The 12,492-nt window shown below is 42.3% G+C and overlaps 1 protein-coding gene across 1 annotated transcript in view; it reads right to left on the minus strand.

Moving 5' to 3' along the window:
- Positions 1-2,247: 2,247 nt before the first annotated feature.
- Positions 2,248-12,492, minus strand: part of LOC113774491 — a 32,544-nt gene continuing 22,299 nt past the window's right edge. The window contains exons 9-10 of the mRNA XM_027319018.1: positions 4,262-5,590; positions 2,248-4,086 (exon numbers count right to left, since the gene is read on the minus strand). Coding sequence (XP_027174819.1) covers positions 2,248-4,086; positions 4,262-5,590 — 3,168 coding nt within the window. The remainder of the gene's footprint in view (positions 4,087-4,261; positions 5,591-12,492) is intronic.

Genomic DNA, 12,492 nt, shown 5'->3' on the forward strand with positions numbered 1-12,492 from the left:
AAAAGTTTGGTAGTTTAGCAAATCAAGTCTAGAACTTATATGATTTTTTTTTTTGTTTAAATACATCCTTATTTATTATATGTTAACCAAATACATCATATCATTCCATCCGGCGAAGAGCCGCAACTCCTAACCTATCTAAGTGGAAAGCTCCTCTCGCAATTTGGGGTAAGGCTGAAGCTGCCAAGTATATCTCCTCCCGGCCCAGCCGACACCCTTCACTGGCCAATGTATCTGCCACCTGGTTAGCCTGGCGATAACAGTGACGAACTCGTGGAACGTGATGCAACAGCCCAAACAACTGATAAACCTCCTTATAAATACTCCAAGGGCACCGAGATGTCCGATTTAAAACCTGCACTAGCACCAAGGAATCCAGCTCAACCTCAAATGAATCAAAACCCCGCTGGAGGCATAACCTGGCCCCAAAAAGAAGAGCCCGGGCCTCAGCCTGCACACTCGAAGCCAACCCAAAATTACACGAAAACGCCAGGATCAGCCTACCACTAGCCTCCCGAAACACACCCCCACCCCCACTCTCCCCCGGGTTACCCTTGGAGCACCCGTCTGTGTTGAGCTTGAGGCCCCCATGAGAAGGCCTTACCCAACTAACTAGCATGTAAGACCTGGCTGCATTCCAACTAGAAACCTCCAGATAAAAATCTACCCAAGATAATGCCGAGACCCTGCACTCCGGAAACTGTACCCTAAACAACTGTAAAAGCTCGACAACAATACCATGACATATCCGAACCCCCTCGATCTTCTGACCATCATATTTCATGCCATTCCTAGCCTTCCATATGTGCCAGCAAATCAACAAGGGAGTAACAAGATGAATAAATTTCAGAAACTTATTTCCGCGCTTCCCCTGCCACTAGGCCGCCATACAGACTCGAAAGGCCAGCCCAGTCCAGGCAACTCCAACCGAATCCCCAAAGAAGTGCCACACTTGTCGCGCCATATCCCCAGTAGCAAACACATGCTCCGTAGTTTCGACCTCAGGTGAAGCACAACACACGCATCGCGACGGTCCATGAATCCCCAACTTCCATAAGGTACCATCTAAGGGAAGACGATCCCGCAGGAGGCGTAACAGGAAGAATGAAATTCTCAATGGCACACCTTGATGCCAAATACGTTTGAATAGTGGCGAGGGGGAGGACTGACGTCGGACCAAGTTGAAAGCTGACTTTATTGTGAAACATCCCGAATGCTCTGGTCTCCAAACCATGAGGTCAGGCAAGTGGCCGGCAGGTGGGTCAACTCGAACAATCTCAGCAACTATCTCCGAAGGCACCCATTGTGCAATACTTCTGACATCCCAGGTAGCCTGTTTCACAAAATCCACAATCTTATTGTCGGAAACGCTCTCCAGCCGGTCTGACAAACCTCCTGAACCAAGCCAATTGTCAAACCAAAAATTAGAACTCCCGGAACGAACAATCCATCCGATATGCCTCTCAGCGATATTCCGCACCTTCACCATCCGTGTCCACACCTCTGAACCTTTGCCATCAAACACCAGATTCGGGTGCACCGCCCGACAGAACTTAGCTTGCATGAACTCAGCCCACAAGGATGTTTTTGCCCGAAAATTCCACCACAACTTGATAGAGAAAGCTTTGTAGACATCCTCCAATTGGCGCAGGCCAACCCCCCCTACTTCTTGTGACACACACAGGTCCTGCCAGCGAATCCAATGATACTTGGGACCCCCCTCTGAAGCTCCCCAAAGGAAATTAGCAAACATGCCCTCAAGCTCTTGGAAAATAGCTTTGGGAGGAGAAGCCGCCATTAACAGATGAATCGGCATAGATGATAGGATATGTTTCAACAACACTATCTTCCCTCCCTGAGACAACACCCTGTTCTGCCAGGACTGAATACGAAGAAGGACTGCTTGACACAAACCCCCAAAATACTCTTTCTTCCGGCGCCCGCAATAAAGGGGGAACCCTAGATATTTAATCGGGAAAGGCTTATACATGAAACCAGTTAACCTCTGAATGGCCATCTTCCTGGATAGGCCTACCTTTGGGTGCACCAAGAAACAACTTTTCCCCGCATTGATCCGTTGCCCAGAAACAGCCTCATAGATTGTCAAAACCCGCTTCACTAACTTTAAGGATCTCGCAGTCGCACTAGAGAAAACAAGCACATCATCCGCATATCCTAAGTGAGTCACTCGAGGGCAACCCCTTGGAACGGAAAACCCCTGAAACCCTCGGAAACACGGCAAACTATTCAGCGACCTCGACAACACCTCGGCTCCAATGATAAACAAAGCAGGGGAGAGCGGATCCCCTTGGCGTAACCCCCGGGCTGACTTGACTTAAAGAAGCCAAACAGCGCCCCATTGACAACCACTGAAAACCAGACATTCGAAATGAGCCGCCAAACCATATCAATCCACTGCTCTCCAAACCCAAAAGCCCTAAGCACATTGATCAAAAAAGGCCATACTACCCGGTCATAAGCTTTCATCATGTCTAACTTCAATGCCACATTCCCTCCCCGTACCTTGCTACCCATATTAGACAATAGTTCCTGAGCTAGCAGATAATTATCCGAAATTAACCGTCCCCGAACGAAACCACTTTGATTCGTAGAAATGATCTTGGGAAGGATAGGCGCAAGTCGAGCTGCTAGAATCTTCGACAAAATCTTGTTCATAAAGTTACACAAACTGATCGGTCGAAACTCAGAAAAACTCTTCGGCCGTGCTACCTTGGCCAAAAGAATTATGGAGGTAGCAGTAACCCGTCGTGGAAGCTCCTCACCACAGAAAAAGCTTAGCACCGCCCTATACACATCTCTGCCAATAATATCCCAGGAAGAGGTAAAGAATTTCCCAGTGAACCCATCCGGCCCGGCGGCACTATCCCCGTCCATCGCAAAAACCACGTCCCGCACTTCCTCAAAGGATGGCATATTCTGCAACTGCTCATTGTCATCCTCCGACAACAACTTTGGGATGACCCCAAGTACCTCTGAACTTGCTGGAGCCTCTTCCATCGAAAAAAGAGACGAGAAGTACTTAATTGCTTCAGCCCCGATACGCGCGTCCTCAGTCACCCACTCTTGATTGGCATCCTGGACCCCATGAATCACTGCTTGCATGCGCCGTTGCTTCACCACCGCGTGGAAAAAGCTGGTGTTCCTATCCCCCAACTGCAACCATTTGACTCTAGACCTCTGCTTCCATAGGGCCTCCTCCATGGCCAGCGCACGACTAAGCCGAGCCTGGGCCTGGTGTAACTGCAGTTGATCGTTCTCAGAACCCCCGCCTACCATACATTGGTCCAATCGAGCCACTTCCGCCTCTGCCTTCCTAACATTGTCAGAAAAATTCCCAACTTTGTCCCTATTCCACGCTTGAATACTCCTTTTTACACGTTGTAACTTTGAACAAAGGACGTGCAACGGAGGTCCCTCACACTCCTGCTCCCAAGACTGCTTCACCACCCCCAAGAACTCCTTATGGGCAGCCCAGGCGTTAATGAACCTAAAACACCGAGGTTTGCTATCCAACCGAGTAGATACCGCCATGAGCAACGGGGCATGATCCGAAGGGTGCCGCGCCAAATGATCAACTGTGACAGAAACATGTAAATCCATGCATGCCTCATTCAGTAAGACACGATCCAACCGCTTCCAAATTCGCGCTCTACCGTGACGGTTATTGCACCAAGTAAAGTTCGACCCTGAGAAACCCCCATCAAACAAACCCGCATAGGCCATAAAATCAACAAAATCTCTAGCCTCCGCCACCCTAAAAGGCCGCCCACCTCTTTTTTCCCACGGTTCAACGACCACATTGAAATCTCCAACAACAATCCAAGGCCTCTGATGCGGCTGACAATGCAACACCCCGTCCCAAAGAACCCTCCTTTCCTCTCCCGTAGATGCAGCATGAACAGCAGTAACAGTAAGTGGAGCTGACAATTGAGGATGACTAATTTCCAGTGATAAAAATTGATCCCCCTCAGTCGTCACAAAACCCACAAAAGGTAAATTAAAAAACACCCACAACAACCCCGACGAATGAGTTCGAACACAATCAAAACCTAATCTAATACGAAACTCCTCAGCACGAGACACATTCACATGAGACTCACATACCACAAGTAATTGGAGCTTATTTGTGACTACCAAATATTTTAATCTCCTAAAATGAGAGGCCTTAGCAAGACCCCTTACATTCCAAAATAATGTATTAATCATCAGAACGGGATGGACACAGCTCATGAGATCTTACCGTAGAGCGAAGCTCCCTATCCGAAGGAAATTTGGCCCGCAGCCCTTTAGCTCTAGTCTTGGCCGTCTGAAAATTATCATCAACTACTTGACAGGGGTGCTCCACTAGCTGGGCCACGTGAAGCCGTTCAGCTGCCACTCCTATTCCTCTTGGAGACAAATTCCCTGCTGCCGTGCAGCCCTGAACATCAGGTTCGTCAGACACATACCCTTCCTGCACTTCCTCACCACGCACCAGCCCCTGCTCCACCTCCAGCACAACCTCTAACGTCCCATGTAGCTGAGCCGAGAGACCAGCAACAGGCACCACCTCCTGGTTATCCACAACATCACCCCCATCCTGCACAACTCGGCCTACAGCATCATCCCCCTCCCCCTCCACAATCACCACTTCAGTCCGAAGCCCATCGCCCCCCTCCTCACTGCTTTGTTCGGTAACCACCAGCTCTGCAATTCGCTCCAGCTCTGCTGCAACCGCGGTCTGCATTGCACCGTCGACTAGCGACTCCAGCTCTCCTTGGAGACCTGCCATCCCTGCTCCCTCACCTCGTTGCTGGCTAAGCGCAGCAAGAGGCAATGGGGAAGACACAAGCCGCGCAGCGTCCTGGAGAGACATGGGTTCCTGCTGTCTTGTCGGCTCGACAACCTCCTCTGCCGCAGCCGTAAAACTCTTGTCGCGGGGACACCCCCCAGGAGGAGACTTGACCTGGGCATCACCCTGCCCAACCTCAGCATACGATGAAGACGCCCCACCCAGCAGGACAAGGGACGTTCCCTTTGCGACAGGAGACCCTGCCGTTAGCCCAGCCGCACCAGGATCTAGCTTCCCCCCACCAGGAGCCTCCTGCGTTGCTGCCTTATCCTCTGCTTCCCCAAAAGCCTGGACCGAAGGAGCATCCCGCACCCTCTTTGCAGGCCTCAAGGCTGGCTGTAAAACGTGACATGCATCCACCCGATGACCCTGTCGATAGCAGTGTAGACAATAGCTAGGCAAATTTTCTGGCCGCAGCTCTTGCCAAAACCCTTCATGACCACCATTCCCAATCCAAACCCGAGGAGGTAAAGGCTTCAGCAGGTCCACCTCCACGCAGACCCTAGCCACATTCGGTCGCGAGACAGCCATGGTAGCGGCGTCGACCAGCAAAGGAACGCCCACCAAGCCTGCGATTTGGAACAAAGCTTCCTTATGGAAAAAATGAAGAGGCAACTTGGGCAATTGGAACCACACCGGAACCACCGAAGGCTCACGATCAACATGAAAAGCTGGCGACCATTTGAATACTCTCATGGGGAAGCTCTGGACGTACCACAACCCCCTGGACACATCAGGCTGTTATAATAAATGAGAGTCAAATTATCAAGTAGCGTGAAACATTTAAAACAAGAAACAGACACTTTCTCTCGTAGAGTTTTCTAATGAAAGTCTCTTCTTTTCTAAGAATTCCTAATGAGAGTTTTGTTAGTTTATATTTCTCTTATTGATCTAAATTTTCTCAGATTCTATTGTCAAATTGAGATTCCTTAATTAATATTGTTAGATTTCACATTAACATTTGGATTTGAATCAGTTTATTAGCAGATTTAGGAGAAAGTAAGTGGTGCAATTGGAAGCATACATAGATGATCATGGGCCTATAAGCCCTTTATCTTTTAAAGATTTTCTGAATTTCACAGTATAATATTCTCTTGACTTTTCACATCTGTAGTATCTAATTTTGTTCTTCAAATCTATTTGTATTCGTGTATAGTTGATGCAATTTCTATTATATAATACAGATTTAATGAATGATGATATTTTATATTAAAAAAAAACACTTTCTCTAGTTTTGCTCTAAAAGGATGCCTCGAGATACTATTAGAGTAAAACTGAAATATTATAGCCGGATGTAAATATTAGGTGACGCCTCCTTGTGTAAATGCCACTCTTGGAAACAAAATTTTCATCCTTTTAATTCAAAAGCACACGGAGTAATTAGGTATTAATCTTCAACTTCCATATTCAAATTTTAATTGCCTATGTGCAAGACATAATATATGCCACTAAAAAAGTCGTTCAGATAAAATTATTCTTCCCCAACGTTTCTTTGTCAAGTAATCTTCCTTGTAGCTTCAGCATGATTATAATATATAAGTCAATATATCTTAGATAGTGCCATTTCTTTAGAAATAGTTTCTTACTGCTCGCATGATTGTTGAAAATTTCAGAGAAAATAGCACAATAGTATGGTATGAGCAAATTTCCAAGGAATGGCACGATTGTACGTATGCATACATAAAAAACAAAAGGATGAGAAATTTTTTTGTATTTCCTTTCTTTGTTTCCTCCTTTGTAACTCGAAAGTGAAACAAAGCATGGCGGGGTCACGGCCAAAATGGTGGAGTCATGACCAAAATCACGAGGGACAATTGTTTATTGTTGGGCAATATAATGATTGAATTAAGAGCCAACAATATTGATGGTAGTTTGACAGGTGCCGAACCAATGTAATAATAATTACTAAAAAGTCCTAATTATCACCACAATTAATTATAGAACAAATCCGAGTACTGGAGCAGGGACCCTAGGTGTGCAATGGGTTACTTGATTCACCCTGTTTCCGAAGAGTTTGCTTGATCCGATATACCATAATTGTTTATAAAAATATTAAATTTTCATACAATGGCAAGTAGGGTCGATTCCACAGGGAACGGATAGGAAGTTGTTTCTTCCCAAGTCAATAGAATAAAATTGGGGGATAATTAATGGGATGAAAATGAAAATGAAATAAATAAAATTCAAAAGACAACTCCACAAGTACAATTTATTAAAAATAGCAATTAATAAAATTCTACCCAAATGATCAACTATTCAGACACGGTCCAATTAAATGATTATCGATACAAAGATATTTCATTCATCCGTCACTAGATTGGTTATAACTATCAACAAGCTCTGACAACCAGTTCTTCCTTACTTTTTCGACAATCAAGATACGACCACTGACTGTTTCTCTAATCAGAAAACAACCCTAGATACGACCGTAGGAATTTAATTATCCAATTGCATTAAAGCTAGAAAAACCCAACCCTAACCAATAAACACGCTAAGAGGGTTTATTTAAATTAGATCTTATGTTTCCCAACATAAATCCAATTATGGTGGTTGTCACTAGGTGTTAACTAAACGAACAATTACGGATTCAATTCAGTTAACGTGGCAGTAGGCTATTATATTAAATTAAATATCCGGCCATTGATACTCAATTAATAAAATACCCATGAACAATTAATCCAAGAAACGTACGAATAGTAACGAATTGGAAGAAATAATGAGAATTCGATTAGATCTCATATATGTTGGGGACCGCGCCTTCGCATCGACTTTTGGGTAAAGGAGAAACCTAACCGCTCCTCATCGTGTTACTCTCGCGTGATTTGATTGATAACATCCACGCAATTGCCAAAGAATTGGGAAAAAATTAGATAACGCAGAAAGCAAAAGGAAAAGTCTTTAAGTCTCTTTTCTTGCTTCGTGTCTGTCCGGAGAAGAAAAGGAATCAAGCAAAAGTCTTACGAAATTCGTACAAAAGCAAAAGCAAAGCATCAAACGTTCTCCAGGAAGAAATAAAGCTAATCTACTAAGCCCGCGTGATTCTGGCCTTTCCTCTATTCGCTGACGAAAAGAAAAGAAAACGTCTGACAAGGGAAACTAAAAGCTAAGCTAATCAATCCCACGTGAATCTGGCTTTTTAGCCAATTCACTCACAATAGCCGCCGAAAAGAAAGAAAGAAGCGTTCCAGAGCAAAGCAAAAGCTAATCTCCTTATATGACGTGAATCTGGCTTCGTTTCTATTGGCCGCCGCCCTCAGAAGGAAAAACGTCAAAGGGCAAAACTTTCTCTAGGAGTTTTAATCCCCTGCAACTCCGCGGCCCACGTGAATCTGATTTCCTAATTGCCCACTCCTTTTACTAATCCTGCAGGGTCCGTCTTTAAGGTGTATCTCTTCAGTTCCTAGAGTGGGCACGCCATGAAATAAAGAGTCTTCTGGAAATTTGCCTCAAGAGATCACTTTTAACATCAACCACCTACAATTTATACAAATATGAAATATGAACAAAATCTCAATACTAGCACAGTAAGTAGCCAAAATTAGGACAGAATAACAGTGCAAAATGTGCCCAAGAATTGCTCTATCAAATCCCCCCAACACCTAGACAATGCTTGCCCTCAAACATTTCGAAGCTCAGAAGCACAATCAAGATAGCAATGGTTTCTTAGTCATCTATACTAACACAAACATCCCACATTCCCAACAATATTGCCAAAATCAGAACAAACCAGACAGGTGGTTATCCGAAGAATATGAACAGTAATACACGTCACCTTCAAGAAAATGTATAAATACTGGGAACGCTCAAATCAACATCATGGAATGGAATTATCATAGGCTTGCACATTTATCACATCTCCACCACTGAAAAGTGAACTCAATACAAAAATCAAAGGAATTTTAATAGGGTTGTAATGGAGCTTAGGTAAAAGGTGGGATAAGAAAGTAAAGATAGGATGTAATGTGTCAAGAGAATGTCCGATATCCACTACATAACCACAATGCTTCACCGGAGAAATTCCACAAGCAAGGCATTTCCATTTGTTATACCTACTGCGCAAGTGTCGGAACTCTCTTTATATTTTCTATCTCTCTCTCTTTTTTTTTTTTTGGGAAGGGTGTCATGCAAAGCGTGGGCACGCCCTGTAAGCCAAAGTCTTCTGCTCACCAGTCTATCGACAATTTCCCCCTTTTTTCTCTTTTTTTTTCTTTCTTTTTTTTTTTCGATCTCAGATGCACAAAACCAGCACCATACAGCTTGTATTCTAACAACACTTGCGACCCTAGATTTATTTGTCTTGCACAAACAATAAAATTCAGACATCTCTTAACGACACAAGGTTAAACAAGTGAGTCTAAAAAGGTCCTGGGTTATCAAACACGGCTAACAAACAAAGGAGAAGGATAAAAGCTCAAATTGGTTCACTATTGGGAGACAAGACGAAGGCATGATTTGTAGAGAGCTAAAGAGAGTTAAATCCTAAATGCTCTTATCATTTCAAATGCATCCAGTTTAACAAAATGTGGCCTCGACATGCATAAAATAGCAAGTTCTAGAATGCTAATACCATGTGTGATATCCACTCAACAATACAAACGAAGCAAACAAGAATAATGTGCTCGTGCATAACTCAAAAGCTCCCAAAAGTTTCAAGAATGGGTCAAGTCCAGTATATTCAACATTCAATGATATTGCCAAGGACAACCAAAATGCATAGCTAGCATATATGACCACATACACGTGCACCTCGATTGTATAATCCATCATAGCAAAATACTCTAGCAAAAAGTGAACTAACTTTACATTTTTTTCTTTTGTTTTTCATTCATTTTTTTTTGTTTTCTGTTTATTTCATTTTTCCTCTTTTTTTGTTTTTTTTGTTTTAGCAAAAAGAAATAATAGAAACCGTCCAAGCAAAAGAAATAATAGAAATCACCCCCCACACCTAAAATCTACATTGTCCTCAATGTAGCAAAGACAAATAAAGTACGAAGATAAAGGGGGCGAAACTTCCCTGACTACCGAGAGGATGCAGCGAGACTAAGGCGGAGGAGGATGAGGCGATTGGAATCCAATATGAGCAAAGAAAGCTGCCTGATGAGAGAGATAGCGCGAGGAGGATAGAGAGAGTTGCGAGCGGTAGTGGTACGAGGTGGAGAGCAGTGGCGGACAGGGGCGGCGAAACCTTGGGAAACTAAGACAAAAGAAATTGAAAAGAGACTAGAAAAGACCAGACAAGACAAGATAAGAAAAAGAAAAAAGTAGAAAAGTAGGGTTAGACAGGGTCCTGATCACATTTGACTTTCGTTATCGCCAAGGTTGGAAGGCGTGGGCACGCCTTGGAGGCTATAGTCTTCTGACCATCGCGTTTCAATAATGTCCAAAAGAGATTCTTTCAAGGCGTGGGCACGCCTTGGAACTGATAGTCCCCAATTTGCACAGCGCTCCTGGCATACCCCTGTAAGGCGTGGGCACGCCTTGTGACGTGCGAGGGGTATACACATATAATTAAATTCATCCCAATCAAGTTTTACATTTATAAATTTCTAAATACCCCACAGGCGATTTATAGCAAGTATACGAATCGTGAGCGAGTATAGGGTATTAAGGGTCGATCCCACAGGGAAGATTGCAATTACCGGTGTTTTTCGAATTCCTTTATTATCTAGACTACCATAAATATAAAAGTAATGAAAATTAACACTAGAAAGCTCCTAGAGATATGGAATTCCTCACTACTCTTGCAAATGAGATTACCGGTTAAGTGAATGCTATTATCTTGACTAGTTATGGCGTAATTTCCTAATGTATGTGAAACCTACTCTCATAGTGAATCAACTATACTTATAGCTAAACCATACCTACTCTCGTGGTTATGAAATTAACTACAAGCTCATTTCTTCTATGAAATTACATGAAACAAGTCACTAAAGCCACAAAGATGCACCTCTACTCTCGTGAGTGTACTCCCTAGGTTTATCACTTCCTTGAACTAGTGTTAAATTTCAATTCTCATTGCAAATTTAGCACCTTTGGATAATCACAACTAATGGCCGGTTAATCATGGCTAGAAACCTCTTGATAAATAACTTGCTCAAAATAATATCATCAAATAACCAAGTAAATATCACTAACAAGATATAGCAAGTTCAACCATAATTCTAGGCATAAACTTTAACTAAACATAAAAGAAAGATCCATACTTGTATTATAACTAAACATAAGATGCAATACAAGAAATAAAGTGATAGGAGAAATGTCACCCATGTCACTTGAACTCCATACTCTCCATCTTCATTCTCAACTTCATCTAAATTTAGCAACAAATACAAGATGGATAAACTACTCTACCTATACTATACTAATGAACTAAGGAAACTCTAGTGAAAACTACATTTCTGGTGAGTTTCTCTAGCCTTCTCCCAAGTTATAAAAATGGTTCTCCAAGGCTGCTACTTATAGAAGAATTCAAGAGCCAAATGAGTTGTTTTTAGTTGTCATTTTTTACTCTTGAAACTCTTTTGAGTTGTATTTCCAATTTTCCAGCCCCTTCTTGATCAGATACAGCTGGAATTTCTGGCTGGAATTGAATTGAAAATGTTGTGTGAATGCAGGACAGGTTGATCAGTAATTTGCAGCGTTTAGAAGCGAATACGCGACTACCGAATACGCGACTAGAAATCGCGTATTGAACAGTCGTGTTTTGAGTTCTGCATGCTTCAGATGCCATTTCTGCAATAATAAAGGTCGAACTAGCTCTTGTGCATAACATAAAAGTTATAGCCCTTTGAGCCTCAAGAATCATCCAATTTTGAGCTCTCTAGACCGAGATATGACCAAAATACCAAAACCTGGTCAGAGCTCTCTTTTCAACTTTGGACAGTTGAGTTGAATTTCGGTATTTCAACTTTTGGACTATGAAAACGGCTGAATTGGATTTTGATATCTTCATACCAAATGTAGATACGTCTCTTAGCTTCAAAATGGTATAAAGATCATTTCAATCCAATATATGTAGCCCAAGATATAGCCAAAATACCAACAGATGCCAAAGTTGACTTTTGTTTGATTCTTTTGTCCACAAATTGCATTTCTCCTTTTACATTTCATATTTTATTTTCATCACTTTAAATCATCATCAATCATCCAAATATCTTCTCAATGGTCTTCATTTGATGATTGAATCATTAAACCTGTAAAATATGAAATTTTTACCATAAAAATCCATAGAAATGCAATTTTCACACTTTAACCACAAAATGCATATTTTCACTAGAATCTTAGTTAATTATTTATAAAACTAAATAAAACACACCAAAACTAGTTAATAAAGCACACTAAAAAAAATACGTAAAATATACTCTTATCAAATACCCCCACACTTGAACAATTGCTTGTCCTCAAGTAATAAGAAATACAAACCAACAATGATTCAATTTTTGAAATAAACATATGTGCACCATTCCACTTCATTTTCTCAAAAACAAGGTAAACAACCATTATGCAATTATTCAATTAAACTCAAGTACTCATAATATCAAGTAAAGGAGAGCCAATTATACCATCATTATAACAAATTCAAATCAATTTTTGATCCTTACCCAATCTTACAAGTAAGTAACTCATATGGTCAATAAAAT

Source organism: Coffea eugenioides, chromosome 6, assembly GCF_003713205.1.
Source record: "Coffea eugenioides isolate CCC68of chromosome 6, Ceug_1.0, whole genome shotgun sequence".
NCBI lineage: Eukaryota > Viridiplantae > Streptophyta > Magnoliopsida > Gentianales > Rubiaceae > Coffea > Coffea eugenioides.